The sequence below is a fragment of the Melitaea cinxia genome, chromosome 9, assembly GCF_905220565.1.
Source record: "Melitaea cinxia chromosome 9, ilMelCinx1.1, whole genome shotgun sequence".
Classification (NCBI taxonomy): domain Eukaryota; kingdom Metazoa; phylum Arthropoda; class Insecta; order Lepidoptera; family Nymphalidae; genus Melitaea; species Melitaea cinxia.
In genome coordinates this window covers 4,938,550-4,957,070 of record NC_059402.1, presented here as the reverse complement: position 1 = coordinate 4,957,070, position 18,521 = coordinate 4,938,550, and the positions used below count along the sequence as shown (strand labels likewise).

The 18,521-nt window shown below is 37.0% G+C and overlaps 1 protein-coding gene across 1 annotated transcript; it reads left to right on the top strand.

The window, feature by feature from the left end:
* The first annotated feature begins 304 nt into the window (after nucleotides 1–304).
* On the top strand, nucleotides 305–18,475 carry LOC123656569 (huntingtin-interacting protein 1). Its single transcript, XM_045592240.1, has 24 exons — nucleotides 305–340; nucleotides 2,756–2,866; nucleotides 3,146–3,298; nucleotides 3,604–3,761; nucleotides 3,838–3,899; nucleotides 4,473–4,650; nucleotides 5,793–5,913; nucleotides 6,207–6,314; nucleotides 7,639–7,748; nucleotides 9,397–9,493; nucleotides 9,954–10,017; nucleotides 10,102–10,211; nucleotides 10,532–10,632; nucleotides 11,046–11,454; nucleotides 11,922–12,716; nucleotides 12,768–13,097; nucleotides 13,855–14,005; nucleotides 14,211–14,365; nucleotides 14,446–14,566; nucleotides 14,898–15,124; nucleotides 15,678–15,919; nucleotides 16,061–16,290; nucleotides 16,437–16,594; nucleotides 18,186–18,475. The coding sequence occupies exons 1-24, from the start codon at nucleotides 305–307 to the stop codon at nucleotides 18,213–18,215; spliced, it is 4,257 nt and encodes a 1,418-aa protein (XP_045448196.1). The 3' UTR covers nucleotides 18,216–18,475.
* The last annotated feature ends 46 nt before the right edge of the window (nucleotides 18,476–18,521 follow it).

Here is an 18,521-nt window from a genome sequence, read left to right as displayed (position 1 = left end):
TTATTCAAGAAACAAAAGACTCCGAGCGGTGTCAATTTATCAATATAATAATGCCCTTATTCTATGACGAGGAGGCTTTTTCCCACCAGTAAAAGTAGTTTAGTTCCTTTTAGTATATTATAGGACTACATCTCATTGATTAACCATTTTTATCGCCAGATATCGTTGGTTTTTTAACTAATTTATTTCGGTTGCCTCCAGCGCGTGATGGCTCTAACACTAACTGACTATCCTTGCCAACTCTCATTTCAGCCTGGTACATCACTTACTAATGCATGCTGAGTCCGTGTTGCACTAACTTGCTATGGCCAATCCTACAGAAAAACGCTTCCACCAGCTGGTAAGTTGTAACACCACAGGTTATTTGTGTTAACACATATTTAATAATATCTGTAAAGTTGTTTGTCGCAATGTGTGCATTGCAAAATACGATCAAATGTTCAATCTGTAGTGTATTTGCAATATCTGTTATTCATATTGTTAATTATGAACAAATAAATAATATGTTGATTTATCACGCTCATACGTAGGGTCATTTTGTAGTGATTCATATAGTCTCACTGGTTTTTTTATATAACTAGGTATATAACAAACAAGCGTACGGCTCACCCGATGGTAAGCAATTACCGTAGCTTATAGATGTCTGCAACACCAGAAGCATCACAAGCGCGTTGCCGACCATATCCCCAATCCCCCAGGAACTCTGGTCACCTTACTCACCAACAGGAACACAACACTGCTTGAAAATAGTATTATTTAGCTGTAATATTCTGTAAGATCGAGGAGTACCTGGGTAAGCATCCCTATTCGGGCTGCTCCATATTTTGAGCAGGAAATTTCATTTAGTGCCCTACCTCAGTATGGTTAATTTATAAGCAAATAAATAAAGTCGACTTAAAAATCTTAATTCAATGTTGGTGAACCCATTAAGATTTTACACCTGGATGTTGTTTTTCTTCACGTTTTTAGTTCGTCGATGTTTACTTGGTATTATTTGTCTTGTTATATTTATCTTCAAAGAACTATTCAGGAAAATACATACATGGAAACATATGTGCAGCGAGTTGAAATTTTGTTACGTATATCAGATTGCGTGTAGCACGGCATTAAATTAGGTCTAGTGGGTCAGACTTACTACTCGCACACTGCATGTTTAATAGTTTACCTTCATTAGTTACAACACACGTGAACACGTCAACTTTGACGTCAGAGTTAGTCAGTAATTAATTCGAAGTAGTAATTCCTTGTGGAAACGGAAAATACTTCTTTCAAATGTTAATGTACATAATACATATGTATTTAATATTTATTTATTTATTTATACTATTTATTGTACATAAAAAAGGATTAACATAACAACAAAAAGAGGAGATGCACGAGAGGCGGCCTTATCGCTAATGCAGCGATCTTAGAATGTTAATTAATATTGAATGTCATTCTGTAATATCGTAGTTAAAATAATAAAGAACGGTAACAAATACATTGAAATAATCTTAGATGGTTTCGTTTATATTATTTTGTCTAAAAAAATGTGAATATTTGAAGATTAATTAAATACTGGCGCTTTCACAGGCTGTTTTAATTGCTATACCAAAAAATAGGGGGGGTTCTCAATTCGACTGTATTTTTTTAAATTTCCTTTGAGCTTTTTACTGGGTGGAGATGTGGTTCCATAATAATAATACGTTGTATTAGTTTATACCTCAACTTTTTACTGGTTTACCGATTTTATTTTAATCGAAAGCTGATGCTTGTCTTGTAGTCCTATGAAAATTTTATCGATATCTAAAGACTAACTTTTGTGAGTCATATTTGATAACGTATTTATTTGACAATTTTTCTTCTACCGTAGTTGTATTACTTGTCGATGTAATGTAATTGAAGTCGGTTTTTGTTCGTTCGTGGGCAAACACAAATATAATTGATTTTTAAAACCTCTTCCGATAGAGGACATTGTTGACATTGACTTTGTTTAGAAACAGTCTCGTTAAAAATAAAATACACGCTCAACGCGGAGTGACCATGTGCGTGTTTATTTTGGGTTTTATTGAAATTTTCGATGTATTGCTACCACTGATAATTTGAATGCTCTGTACAGTCAGTTTAAATTTCCATTTGCATATATTTATTTTATACCATTTTTATCAGCGGTTAACGACTATGTTATTGTAGTGTAAGTATTGTTAAGCTGTATAATAGACAGGTGATGTTCTACTTTTTGTTATGTTGTTACTTCTTAAAATTAAATTTATATTCTATTGATTAAAGTGAGTTCAAATTTAGGGTAACGCCTGTGTAAATTAGTACGTTTGTAATTTAATCAAAAAATATTTTTAATAATGTTTTTGACAGTAGCAATTTTAATGAACCATATTGGCGAATAATATTCGCATGAACGGTGATGTAACCACCTTAAAAACTCGGTAAAACCCCAAAAAATACCGAAAAGGAAAAGTTCTTTGATTTGCAGGGGTCTTTTAATTGTATTAATTTTTGTTACATATCATAGCAATTATGGTAAAACGAGTAAACATTCCATGAAAATTTCAAACGAAGCATTCCTTAAATTTTTTTAACTACAAAAGTTCAAAAGTCAAATACATCGTAGCTGTGTGATATAACTATTTATTATTACATTTAATAATAAATTCTTAATACATTAAAAGTAATATTACCATCTAAAAATTTAAGAGCTTTAGTAATAATTTGATAATTCTGTTTTTAAACTAAAAGAAAGTATACAACTCTGTTGCAGACTTTAGCCATCCAGAAGGCGATAAATTCAATCGAGACTCCCGTTAAAGAGAAACATGTACGGAGCACGATCATCGGTACTTTTCAAGAGCAGAGTGCAGTCACCTACTGGGTATGAAACTTGATATACTTTATGATCACTGACTCATTCGAATATTTTAAGTACATAAATAAGCTTCATACTTGATTAGTATTCTTATACTACTATTTTGACAAAAATAAAAACATGCAAAATTATTATAATTAGAATTTTCATTAGAAGCTATAAACTTTTTAAATACAATTAATCAGTGATAGACGAGAATGAGGATATGCAAGATCAGTATTTCCTATTTAGATATAGGACGTGGATGAGGAGAGGTGGGTAATTACGAAAATTATGTTTTTTTAGATGGTGGCGATTAGGCTACCACTCCAAGATAATAGGATCGTATCGTGGAAGTTCTGCCACGTGACGCACAAGCTGCTCCGGGAGGGGCACCCAGCCTGCCTCGATGACTCGCAACGGCATATTAATATGATCGAAAATCTGGGCAAATTGTGGGTAAGATCTTGGTTTTGCTTCTATACTTGCATATTAATATATACTTCTTTTTTTTTTGGAATATATACATACTTTCTAATTATTTGTAGCCTTTACATTTATAATAATTGTCCTTGTGGCGAGCAAGGTGGCAAGAGGTAATCTCCTGAGGAGGATCGGGGTAGGGTTGGCAATGTGCTTGCAATACTTCTGTTGTTGCAACGTTATAGGCTACGGTAACCACTTACCATCAGGTGGGCCGAATGCTTGTTTGCCGACCTGGTCTTGTGTATGAAAAGAAACTTAAAGATTTCTCGTTTTTCTAGGTCCACCTTCGCGAAGGCTATGGAAGATTAATACACTTATACTGCAACTTGTTGGTAACTAAGTTAAAATTTCACGCCCGCAATCCACGTTTTCCCGGAAACATGCAGTTGACTGTTGACGAGTTGGATGCCATCGCTGAAAACGACGTCAACAACTAGTGAGTTACAAAACAATTTGACCGATTCTTAAAATTTTAGCATATTCGGTCTTGAATTTACCTTTTTTTGTTTCAGTTTTCAACTATGCGTGGAATTGTTTGATTACATGGAAGATATACTCTATTTGCAAGCTGCAGGTGAGTGATAATAAAAAAATGCTGATGTTATTTTATTATCATGTCAAATTTCGAGTACAAATTTTGTGATGTATGAATGAAGTATAGTGAAACGACTACTTGAATAATTCTACTCGAGTAGTATCAGTCTAGCGATCGCGCGCTTGAGTCCAATCGGTATAATTAATAAGTGGCTATGAATCTAGTAAGAGATTAGCAGTCTAATTCTCTATCCTCAGCGCCCATTTCAGCAAAAATGCAATGTAGACGAGTAATCAATATCAGCAGAAACGTCATCAAAGTGGTCAAAAATTTCTTACTATTTTTATCTTATCTTTATCACTGTCATGGTAACCCAGCAAAATCAATAGTTTCAAACTGACCAAAATTGGTACCTATTTAACATAACTAGTGGTCGCTCAGTAGTAACCATATTTGACCCAAAAAAATATTAGCATCTGCACTCCTCTATATAAACACCTCCGTCCGTGCAATTTTTGTAAAAAGGGCTACAAAACAAATTTTGCTCGATGTATCAATATAGATTATCCAAAGGACGAGGTTCAGTCTAAAAGTGCACCCACCCGTTCGCAGTGTTCGACAGCCTGGGCAACGCACGCGCCAACTCCATGACGGCGAGCGGGCAGTGCCGGCTGGCGGCGCTCATCCCGTGCGCGCAGGACTCGTCGCACATCTACGACTGCAGCGTGCGCCTGCTGTTCCGCCTGCACGCCGCGCTGCCGCCCGACGTGCTGGCCGGCCACCGCGAGAGGTGCCCACATACCGCTACCACTGTATCCCCTTGGTATAGGCCTCTTTCCCCACGCAGGACAGAGGTGCCCACATACCGCCATCACTGTATCCCCTTGGCATAGGCCTCTTTCCCCACGCAGGACAGAGGTGCCCACATACCGCCATCACTGTATCCCCTTGGCATAGGCCTCTTTCCCCACGCAGGACAGAGGTGCCCACATACCGCCATCACTGTATCCCCTTGGCATAGGCGTCTTTCCCCACGCGGGACAAGCATCACAGCTTGATCCACCGCGCTGCTCCAATGCGGGTTGACGGATATATTCTACGGGGAGGTGCCCACATACCGCTACCACTGTATCCCCTTGGGCATAGGCGTCTTTCCCCACGCAGACAAGCATCACAGCTTGATCCACCGCGCTGCTCCAATGCGGGTAGATGGATATATTCTACGGGGAGGTGCCCACATACCGCTACCACTGTATCCCCTTGGGCATAGGCGTCTTTCCCCACGCAGACAAGCATCACAGCTTGATCCACCGCGCTGCTCCAATGCGGGTTGACGGATATATTCTACGGGGAGGTGCCCACATACCGCTACCACTGTATCCCCTTGGGCATAGGCGTCTTTCCCCACGCAGACAAGCATCACAGCTTGATCCACCGCGCTGCTCCAATGCGGCGGATATATTCCCTTCTACGAGTAACGATCGCTATCAGGTGTACATGATAACGACCGGGATCGACAGCTTGACGTGCTCTCCGAGGCACGGTGGGGAGGACAAGGACTAACAACCAGACCGGAAATAAATATTTTTTAACACATAAATATCCACTCTGAGCGGGAATCGCGCCGCCGACACACGCACCATAACACCAGACAGAGTTGAGTGAGAAGTGATCACAGCTATATAATACTGCTCTCAAGCAGATTTGTGTTCCTGTGGTAAGTGAGGTGATCAGAGCTTCTGGGGAGGCTCGAGGGCAGAGTCGACAACGCTTTAGGTATTGCAGAACGCTTTTTCCGTAGATTCGCTTACCATTAGGTGAGCTGTTTGCTTGTTTGCCAATCTTGTTGTATAATAAAAATGATAGGGCGAGAAAAATAGATATTTTAGAGTAAATTTAACTAATGCTGCTTGTTATTTATTATTTTTCCAGATTTCGGCAGCAATTCAAGAAATTAAGCTCATTTTATAAACACGCGAGCAGTCTTCAATACTATCGTAATCTGTTAACGCTGCCAGTTTTGCCTGCGAATCCGCCAAACTTTTTGTTACAGGTAAGTTTCGTTTTGGATTGTTAAAATATATTTATTTCCAACAATATTTATGAATGTTACACGTAAAAGCTTTCAAGAGTTCGAAGAAAAAAGAAAAAAAAAGTTCTAGAATTAAATGAGGACAAATTGAAACAAGTAATTACTTTCAATGTTTTTTTTTTTGACATGCAGATTCAATTTTCAGGTCAGTAATAATTATTATCATTCTATTCTTTGAAGTAACAAAATTATCTATGCTTTCCCGTGTTTCAATGTCATGTTTATATGTTTTCTTAATAATAATAAATTTTTAGAGCGACTTCGGCACTTACGTGACCCCAGTGGTATCTATACCCGAACAGCCTCCGGATGAAGTGGATGCAGTAGGATCCCTTATCGACACCTCCGATACCCTTAGTCAAGTATCTTCAGTAAGTTAATTATGTGCCTAGAATCAATTAAAACAGCACTGTGTAACTTTGACTTAGTCCATTTTCTATATTCGAAGAAAAGTTTGGTTTGCTAAAAGACAGTTCAATTTCAAACATTTCTTCCACAAAATCAATCGTTTTTTGAATATCATCATCATCATCATCATTTCAGCCTATTCCAGTTCACTGCTGGACATAGGCCTCCACAAGTTCGCGCCAAAAATGGCGTGAACTTGTGTGTGTTGCCCATAGTTACCACGCTGGGCAGGCAGGTTGGTGACCACAGGGCTGGCTTTGTCGCACCGAAGACTATTTTAAAGCCAGCGGTTAGATGTTTATCCCGCCATCGGTCCGTTTTATAAGTTCCAAGGTGGTGGTAGAACTGTGTTATCTATTAGTCGCCTCTTACGACACCCACGATTTTTGAATATAGCAACCGAGTTTTAGCAATAAAAAACTTAGCATTGTATAACTTGTTATTTAATATTATACAATATAACTTGTTTTCTGCTCACGGCTTTGCCTCCGTGAATTACACAAATTTGGCTATTCGTTTTCACCCATTAAAATATAGACACTTGTCTCTCAGAGATTTGACGAGCCCTGTTTCAGTTGTGGGTTAGATTCCCATCCTGAATTTTGGTGAAATATAAAAATATCTATTGTTTAAGTGTATATGATAATTATACAGTTGTTACAAATCCGGCTGTTACATATAACAAGCAATAAGTTGCTGATCTTAGAAACTATAGACCATTTGTACGTTGAAAATAAAAAATAGATAACATATCATTGCCCTGATTAAAGAATTCTTAAAATTGGTCGAGTAGTTCTTGAGTTAACCCTTTACCAATATTCAAAAATACAAAAAAATGTCCTATAATGTTATTATAGATAGCTGTCTATAGTAAATAAATAATAATAATAAACGCTTGACACTCGACGGCCCCCCCATAAGATTTAGTCCATTGTTGAGGGTCCGGAAACACACAATACACAAGCACAAATGCCCAGACCACTACAACTGTACTGTGTGGCTACGGTAGTAAAGAATATAGCCACCCCCTCTCTTCCCGTGGGTGTCGTAAGAGGCGAGTAAGGGATAACACAGTTCCGCTACCACCTTGGAACTTTAAAAGCCGACCGGTGGCGGGATAATCATCCAACTGCTAGCTTTGAAACATCTATATGTCCAATGCAAATGTCTCTTATGACTGGGGATCGAACCCGTGACCGCCAGCGCAACAGCCAGTATTGTAACCACTGCGCCAACACGTCATCTAGTCTAGTCGTCTATAGTAAATCGTATTCGCAGAGTACGAGCCCCGAGCAAATGGTGGAGTCCCGCTCATCTCCCGCACCCGACCCCATACTGGAGCGAGATCGTCTCATCGATCATCTTCAAAATGAACTTAAGAGGATGAGGTAATGGCCATGGAAACACACTTGTCAAGCTGACTTGGGTCTAGTTTTATCAAGTTGCTAACGCCTACGACTGATTTATAAAAGCAACTGGTTAAGCGGTTGCAATTTCAATTCCTACCCTTAGCAAATTTGTATAGGTGAACAATAACATACAACACACATGTATGTGTGATGATCTCGGTGTGTTCGCTTATTTTCTTAATTATGTTACTGGACCTCCAACAAGATTCACGTTCTACGTTGAGTGTAAAAAATCATTTATACCTTCTTAATGTCTATAAAGATCTTATTTTCTTCATAGATCAAGTAAAAAAAGGTAGATAACGCACCTAGAACAGAAAACTGAAGCCACTTTTTTAAAGATGTGTGAGTGAGTGAAGTGTTGACACCTTTTAAAAAAAGTCCCTAAAATGTTTATTAAACAATTAATTTAATATAGGTAAAATGGGTATGTGAAAATAAAAACCTATTTATAGTTTTAAATAAATTTACTAAAAATAAAACAAAAAATCGGTAGAATAATAAAAAAATATATTCGTAAGATAATCGTATGAATGGACACTTCCTATCCCCTCGGTTTAACTCTTTTCAGTTTGCAGTCGGTTTTTTTTTTAACTATTTTTCTTAAACCTAGAATCCTTTATGTTGTATAAGTTTTTAAAATTTTTGTCGCTTAGAACTCAGAGTCATCGTCATTGTTTGCATTTTACTAATATGATGTAGTCTTATGTTCAAATATTTTTCAATCACTATTCGTATTAAATTGACTTTATGCGCATGGCCAGCATAATCGTGGTCATTTTCTCAGTCTTACAGCCGCTACCCATTCACCTCTTATTAAAATATTCGTTGGAAACCTAAAACCATGAAATTTGATAGTAAAATATGGGTACCTTGTTTACTCAAAAATTGTAAAAAGTTAAAACATAAAACAAACGAGTTAATAATTCATAAATATATTTTGATTTTTTTATTTTCAATTTATGTAACATAAAATAACACGAGAAAAAAAAACAATAACTATGTCTACTTTTTACTTAATTATTTTTCTGATTGCGTACAATTTACTTACCCACATTTTGGGGTTTTGAAAAAAAGAACCTCTGACAACACTCCCGTAGTACGTCATTTCGTGACATTGAAATTATAAGTTCCGAATAACCTCAATATTATTTTGGAATAACAATAAATTTAAAGTTTTATATGTACTTACGTGTGAAACGATATTCCTTCAGATTTTTTGTTTACATTGGTATTGTTTTTGCACCATTTAATCACACAAGACGGCATTTTATAAGCAAAGTTACTGTATGAAGCCTCGTGACATACTAACGAAAATGAGCGTAGTTTGATGCATATGTGTGCGTGAGCGCGTGTATTTACTTGAAGGAGCCGAGTTTTGTGGCTTCACTAACAACAAAGGCCGCGCATTATCTACTTTTTTTTACTATATCTATGATTTTCTTAGCATAACTGTACACTTAATCTAAAGTTCAGAATCCTTAAGCTATTAAGATTGATACATCATTAGTGTACCATTTAACAGCAGATAGCCACAGTCAAATTTCAAGATGCTGTTGGAACGGTCCAAACTCTTTGCACTAGTGATGACGTCACAAATCATTAATATCGATCGTAATCAACACAGGACGGAGGTGTCTCAGATAATACAAGAGCGGAACACCATGCTGGGCTCCATGAGGGAGAACTGTACTAGGATGGAGTCGCAGCTGCGTGCTACTAAAGTATGTAGTTATGTATACTTTGATATTGTTTTATATGCGACTTCTCACTATAGTGATTATATTGTTTACTTTATAGAAAATATACGGAAATACTGTATTTGTGGTTGATGACAAAGATGGACTTTTTTTTAAAAGAGATTTCTTCCAAAAAATAAATATAGAAAATATTAATAATTATACTTTAATTGATGTATTTTTAACAAAATGTCTACTCTTATTTTTGTGTTTATTGCATTGCATATGAAAATAGAAAATTTTATGTTTTTAATCATAGTAAACTCTGAAACTTATTATTTACAATTAAAACCTGTAAATAATACACAAGAAAGAAGCTATATAGAAACTACATATTACTCATATTTCAGTAGTAGTCATAAATGTTACCAGGTCTGCAAAGGTTTTTAATGTAAATATGTATTTTTAAAAACTTACTTTTAAATACATTTATTTGTCTTTTCAGAACGAGCTTGAAGAAGAGAAACAAAAAGCAGAACTTTTATTAGTTGAAACACCGGAAATAAAAAGTAAGATAACATAAATTTATATAAAAAAATCAGAACCTAATATTTGATCAACCTCAATATGAATGTCTTATTCATTTTTTACAGAAAAACTCTCACAGACTGAGGAAAGAGCGAAGCTGTTAGATGAGAAATTTCAGAAGTTGAAGAGTGCGTACACACAACTACGAGAGGAACACATCACATTAATAAGACAGGTCGGTTATTTTAAAATTTGTTGGGACAACGATAGAAAAAACGAGGATATTTAAGATTTTGGATAGGTTCTAGTAAAAAATAATAGCTCATATGTGTACATTACATCTAGATATAAGTGATAATTTGTGTGCAAACTATGTAAACCTATCTTTTTAATTTTCATAACTGTTTTTAATTAATGTAGTTTTTGATCGGTGGAATTGGCACTAAATATAGGTTTGATTAGCGTAATGATTATTAAATTTCCTTAAACTATTTGTGTTCCCTTAAATTATCTGTTAATGTTCATGAGACTATATCGAGAACTGTGTTTTTATAGAAAGCTGAGGTCAATAAACAGACATCAAGTTTAAGGGCAGCAGCGGCTCAACACGAGAGTGCAAAAACAATGTTACAACAGCAGCTGAATGATCGAATGAAGTATGTCATGAATACCTTTTTTTTTCCTTACGATTACAAAACATTATTTTATTTATTACTAGCCGACCCGTGTCCACTTCGTTGGGCGTTAATTATTATTTTTGTGATGCAAATATATAGTAAAGTTTCATCTCGTTCGCATTTCTCCGACTTCATTTACATATACTATTATTGTTCACTGAATTTTTTGTTCAATAACGATAAAATAGTGAGTATAGTAAATAGTCTATATCACTCCTGAATAGTGTAGCTTTCTGTTAGTGAAAGAATTGTCATGATCGGATCAGTATTTGCGAAGATTACCCCCCTACAAACAAACAAAGTTAGAAACTTTACCTCTTTATAATATTAGTATAGATTACAGTAAAAAAATATTTTGCTGTGCCATTAAAATTTGATAATTGTTTTTTTAGAGATGTCGAACTACTGCAACAAAGCGCTTCATCGAGCGAAGAGATCGAAGCTTACAAATCGGAATTAACGAATCTTCGAAGTGAACTCGAACAATCCAGAAAAAAAGAAGTCGAACTTGAAGCTCTAAGAGCATCTATGGAAGCATTAGAAATCGATCATAAAACAGCCACTACAGAACTACAAGAAAAACTTACAGTGATGGCTAATGATCTAAAAGAAATGACAGAGAATAATGAGAAGTTAAAACAAGAAATCAGTGAAAAAGATGTCGAAAATAGTAAGGCTAAAGAGGAATTGGTAGTGCTTAGACAGAGAAGTGGTGATGAGTACAAGAAAGTAATTGAGGAGAAAGAAGACGCACTGAAACAGTTATCTGAACTTAAACAGCAGTATCAACAAGAGAAAGAGGTCAGTAGTGTTCCATTTTTGATATATTGCACGTGAAATGCATGCTATTTATTTACTAAAATCACGATTATGTAGTAACTTTTATTTCAAAAGCTGTAATTTTTTAAGCTTAAGGTCTAATAGTTGCATCTTTTATTCCTTAATTTCATCCTTATTCTATATCTATATTATATATATTCTGTATCCTCCGGCCCGTTGGACCGACGATCTACGTAAGATTGCCGGTGTGGGCTGGATGAGGATTGCAGAAAACCGGGATGGCTGGCTGAACTGACTGACTGATCCTTATTCTGGTGCTCATATGTTGCATGCTCTTGATGTTATTGTACTTAAAATAACAGTTTTTTATATAATTTAATAACAGTTTTATTTTAAATAATATTATATTTATAGTAGGTTGCCTTAGATAACACTGCATGCATGTGTAATTTTTAACAAATAATTGATGAAAGGTTTATTTTCATTAGGAGCAAATTCGTTATACTAACACTATACAAGCCGATTTAGAATCATTACAAATGAAATTTAATGATACTCAAAGTAGATTTGAGCAGCAATGTAATAAATTAAATGAAGAATTATCTGAGAAAAATGAACAGTTTGAAAGTATGCTAAAGAAGAAAGATATTGAAGTTGGAGAAGTAGTACAAAAAGTTGTTCTATTGCAATCTAGTCTTGATAACATTAAAAGTAATAATAGTAAATTAATTCAAGAACAGACAGAAGAGATAATTAATCTCAAAACGAACCTTACCGAATTGACTCAAAGTAAAGAAGTATCAGATAACTTGGTTAAATCTTTAGAAATAGAAATTAAGGCACTAAACGATCAACTTGAAGAAGAAAATCAAGAGAAAATTAAGTTAACCAATACACTTTCCGAAAAAAATGAAGAGATACGTGAACTAGAAAACAAAGTAAAATCATTACTAGAAGCTGAGAATATTAAAGATGCTCAGATAAACAAACTCGAACTTGATAAAGAGCGAGAATTAGAAGAACAATTCGCAGCAGTCGCCAATCTAGAAAAAAATATTCAAAATAAAGATGATATTATAACGGACCTTACATCAAAGTATGAAGAACTTGCTGGCAAGTTTGAAAAGCAAAGCTTAGAAATTGAAGCTATTAAAAACGAACATTCAAATGAGATTAAAAATGTTGAGAATAAACTTGAAAAACTGTCGGCCGAAAAAGATGACATAGTTTATGAACGAGATACTTTAATTAATGAAAAGCAGGTTTGTTTTTTATTTTTAATAATTAACAAATAAAATAAATTATTCTATATGATTGATTGAAAATTTTGTTAGGGTCTTGAATCTTCAGTGACGGAGCTAGAGAAGTCAGAAGCAAACTTACGTGATCAGCTTGAGCTGGTTTTAAAAACAAATACTGAATTAGAAACATCGTTGAAACAAGAAATAGAAAGTTTAAAATCAGAAAACGATAGCATAAAATCAGAAAAAGACAATGAAATAAAGATATTAACCGAAAAATTGCAAAGCACTGAAGAAGATTATAAAACAGTTATTTCAGAGAAAGAGGAATTAAAAACAAAAATAGAAGAATTAGAGCAATTAATAGAGAAGGAAAGAGAGGATCGTATGTATGTAATAAATGAGAAAAATTCAGAAGCGCAGGTTAGACTAACCGGTGACTAGTTCTGTGATGTTATCATTAAGTGAACGTCATGCTTTGGTGGAGGATCTATAAACTTAACTCAATATTCTAAATAATACTCATTTTATAATGCATCAAAGGTCACACGCGACTTTAGTAACAATTAATTTACAACACAGATACCTAAAAATATATACCAAATAGTTAGTATTTAAGAAGAATTTCTACATGTTATTTCATATCTTTCATTCATTCTGCTTTTCAATATGTCGTTCTAAAATATTTTTTTAGCTGATTGTCGGTATTGTTTTTGTCACTTTATGAGAAAAGTAAAAATTTATACAGAATGGATAAACGTAAAAGACATTTAATTAAACCACATGTTCCTTCTAAGTTTTATACAAAAAACTGTCCTGTACCTAAGCTTATACTCCCTTTTGATTGTTTTTTTTTTTATATATGTCGTTTATTTTTATTAATTTCATTTTATTTATTACAGTTAATTAAATGTCTATGGCCTGTATCCATTTGTACATAAATCTTGTGTAAAATAAACCTCTTGTCATATTTCTTATCAATTTCTAAGCTTATTGTGTTTAAAATGTATTGTTAGATTTAGTTGCATGATATCTAATGGCATGTTTTATTTTCCAACTTGGCTCTATCTCTGCATCTCTTCGAAATCTGCATGTGGATAACTTCCGGTGCCATATTACTATACGCTTTGGACTTATGGACTTCGCCGGCGTTACGTTAAGTATATTCTTGGTACAATAGCTGACTGAGGCTAGATTAGCGCACGCTGAAAGCGAACGACTGAATGCCGAGTGTGAATTACAGGACTTGTTGCAACAAAATACGATCCTGGAAGCGGACATGGGCTCGCTCAAGATACAGTTGGACGAGGCGAGGCAAGCCCTCAAGACACGTAAGTCGAGTTTGCCCTTATAAGACATTATTGGCAAAATTTCTCTTTCTCTGTCTTAATTTTTAATGACGAATTCTGAACACTAAATATTGGATTCTATGAGATATGTATATAATCTATAAAAAATGAATTAATGCTTAGATTAAAAATATTTTTATTTTAAATATAAACAAAGTTGTAATGTTAATTATTGTTTTATTTTCAGAGACTAATAAATTAGTGTCTTGTGCCGGTGAAACCGCTTTGGAAGTAACCAATGGCGCTTTATCTGCTTTTGAAAACTCAAACGCTCAAGACGCAAACAAGTTAGCGGCGGAATTGGCTAGTAAAGCATTCGAAGAACTCATGAAAAATATACGAGTGAGATAAATAAATATATAAAAATTAGTAATTATTATTTTTCCGTGTAGAACAAAATGCTAATGTGAGATTTGTTTTAGATCGAGGGTAAAGAGGAAGAAGTAGCGAAATCTGCGATTTTTGCTGCTCACAACGCTGCAAAACTATCCGCTTATATTATGGATTTGTCCAATATCACCACCGACATCGAACTCGCAGATAGTGAGTTGTATATTTATTTCATCTAAACTAAATCTACTAATAGTTTATTAACGTAGGACGAGCCGTGATGATCAGTTTGATAACTATAAAAACCTTTATTTTAGCTTGTAATTATTTGATGCCAAAAAAAGTGAGAACATTTTCACACTGATTCGAAATTTGAATTATCTGGGGTACAAATAAACTAACCTTTCTATTATTAAGTTCAATCATCAAGCTGACGATCATCGAAAGACGTAACGATATGGTTAGGTCTGCAGAGCTCGTGTCACCCACCTATTACCAGATGCTGTGTGTCCAAGTTGAACTAACGATAATCGAACATTCCTAGGTCTGCAGAATTCATGTCGCGAGCTGCTGTCGTCGTCCGCTCAGTGCCTGGCGGGCGTGGCCGGCGGCGCGCTGCAGGCGAGCGCGTGCGCGGCCGCGCGCGGCGGTGTGGCCGCGGCCGTGCGCGCCGCCGAGCGCGCCGAGCGGCTGGCCAGCGGGGCGCGCTGCGTGGACGACGAGCTGGCCGACATGGACCGCGCCATCGAAGCCGCTGCGGGAGAGATCGAGGTCACACACACACACACACACACATACATATACATTAAATGCGGCTGGTCAGCGGAGCACGTTGCATAAATGACGATCATATACACAAACAATTTATATTTTAATGCTAATACATTCTCTGTGCCATCGAAGTTGCCCCCGGGGAGTTCGAGGTCTTTCTCTTACACACACATACTTACGGCTGGCTCAAGTGAAGACTCCTCGAGTGTTAACATAATGTTTTAAATGTCCGGCTCGAAGGACCAATATTATGAGCAGATCTAATAACTGGATAGGTTACAAAATATTTATTACCTGTAAATGGCTTAGTCGAAATGTACAATTTGTGCTCATTTAATGTCTTATGTGCTGTTGGTGTTCCAAATAAAATAAAATAAAATAAAAATAAAATAAAGTTATTATGTATTAAAAAGTGAAAATAATATCAATCAGAGCTAATTTTCCTTGTAACATATTTACAAAATCTCTTAGTTCTTCATGTACTCGAGGTACAATTTTGACGCGGTTTGAGTTAAACTAATTAATGAAACCAAAACTATTATTTTCTTCACAGAAAATGTTATTAGCCAGTAGGGCTGGTGATACTGGAATAAAGTTAGAAGTGAACGAGAAGATCTTGGACGCTTGCACTACGTTAATGGCGGCAGTCAAGATTCTCGTCCAAGACAGCCGAAAGTTACAGAATGAACTCGGAGACCCGAAGACTCGCCAGAAGATGTATAGACGAAATCCGCAGTGGTCGGAGGGTCTGATTTCCGCTTCCAAGGCGGTCGTGTTTGCAGCGAAATTATTGGTGTAAGCTAATTTTATTATTTTTTATAAATAAGAGATTAGACATAATAGTTTGCTGGTTGAGACATGAAGAGGATAAAGCAATTTAGGTCCCGACTATTTCGTTAATTTGAAGTTTGTTTGAGTTGTTTCATGTATGCGCAGGTCGTCCGCGGACGAGGCGGTGGGCGCGGCGGGGCGCGTGGAGGGCGTGTCGGCGGCGGCGCACGAGGTGGCGGCCAGCACGGCGCAGCTGGTGGCCGCCTCGCGCGCGCGCGCGCCGCCCGCCGCGCCCGCGCTCGCCAGCCTGGCGCACTCCTCGCGCGCCGTGGCCGCCGCCGCCGGCGCCGTGCTGGCCGCCGTGCGCGGCGCCTCGGCGCTCGTGCGCGACCAGGGTGAGTCCGCTGAGATCGAGTCGCTCCGGGCGACGGGTACTAGTCGCTCGACAGTAAAAGTCTCGTAATTACCTTCGCGTAGCTTAGTCGTAGTCGCTAGTTAGCCAGCGTGTCGGCTAGTCAGTGAGCGGCAGTGTGTTCCGCAGAGGCGCTGGACACGTCGGCGCTGTCGCTGACGGCCACGCGGCGGCTGGAGATGGAGAGCAAGGTGCGCGCGCTGGAGCTGGAGAGCGCGCTGGACGCGGAGCGCGCGCGCCTCGCCGCGCTGCGCAAGCGGCACTACCAGCTGGCGCAGCTGCAGGAGGTAGGACGCGCGGCCGATGGGTTCCACCCGGTGCATCGCACTACTGGCCGTAGGCCTCTATTGGAGCTGCACGCTGCTTCGCTGCGGGTTGGCGGATATATTCTGAATACTAGGGAGTATGTCCACCAACCCGCAGTGGAGTACTCATTGTAGTGAACTCCTACTATGATTACGATCACTATCAGATATTTATGAAAAGAACCGGGACCGACAACTTAACGCGCTCTCCAAGGGACGGTTGTGAGGTCAGTGGACAAAACTTGACTCAAGTTGGGCTTAGCTCGAATTACCTCGAGTTGAATTCGCTCCGACTCAAATAAGAATTGTGGTACCCACAACCGGTTCCTTCAGAGCACTTATTTTCAAAAGCTGAAATTTTATGTAATGACAGACAAAACCCTCTATCACCAAATAAAATTGGCCAATTAAGAATTTGGATTTATATTTTATTGAGGTAGTGCCCTACCTATATCCTGCTCGAGATCTGCAACAGCTCGACCGGAGAAGTACTTCAACCTGTAAGGTCTTCTGTAAGAAGATCACAGCTAAATAATACTGCTCTCAAATAGTGTTGTGTTCCTGTGGTGAGAGAGGTGGCCAGAGTTCTTGGGGAGGGTTGGGCGTAGGGTCGGCAAAGTGCTTGCAATGTTACTGGTGTTGCAGGCTAGTATAGTAGAAGCCTATAAGCTACGGTAATCGCTTACCATCAGGTGAGCCGTACGCTTGTTTGCCGACCTTTTTGTGTAAAAAAAAAGTTCTCTGTAAAGTCGGTTTACGGACGATAGTTTTACGTAATAACGTCATAAAGAAACATTGATGAAAAATTACATACTTTTTTTTTAATTGAATTGAATTGAATTATTGTCACTGAATTATTTCGAGCTGCTAACTCTGACGTCACGCAAGAAAAAGATGAATGGGTCACAAGCCAACGCTTGGGCCGATTGTGCCTTTCTATTGCTTGTTCCGCGGTTTAGGCGTAACGTGACACTTTTTCGTGCGTACAGGCGGTGTTCATCGATTTATAAGACGTTATCACGTGAAAAATTATTAATTTACAAGACTAGCTCTAGCCTTTAAGAATCTGAGTAATCAATACGTAGTTTACTGTAGCTTGGTATAGTGTTTATCCAGTAGTGCAATAAAGATATAAAAAGCTCGAATTGTAGTGGCGGCATGCTTATAAGTGTTATATGTTTAAGAAATTTATTAAAGGCTAGCTGTGCCCGTGACTTCATCCGCGTGTAATTTAACAAAATTTCTAAAATAACAGTAGTCTTAGTTACTCCTTATTACACTAGCTATCTGCCAGTGAAAGTCTCGTCAAAATCAGTCCAGCCGTTTCAGAGATTAGCTGAAACAAACAGAAAGACAGACAAAATTTGTAAAAATTGTTATTTTGGTATATGTACCGTATCCATATGCATTTAGTAAAAAGTGGTTATTTTAATGTTACAAACAGACGCTTCAGTTTTATTTATTTGTATAGATTTGTCAATATTGTTTATATTGTTGTATTTTAAATACCGTTACTAATATACATTATGCCTTTTATGACTTTCTAATATTCATACATTCATTTTATTTTCAGAACGAGAAAGTGACAAATGGAGAAGAATGAACATAACACTAGAAACGCCATAGAAAACAATAATACTTGATGAACATGACAACTGATAAACATCTTAACGCATATTAATTTACAAACATTCTAAAGATGCATTTGAATTATTTGCAACGAATTTTTTAGCGAAAGTGATGTCGAAATGTCTCACTCAGTCCGTCTTCCTTTTGGAGAAGGCTCAATTTAACATACATAAAAAAGTAGCTATAAAACTAATACATACTTATATTGTATTTTTAATTTAAAAAAAAATCTAAAAGAACTAAATAAATTTATCATTCCAGAAGAAAAAATACTTTAATT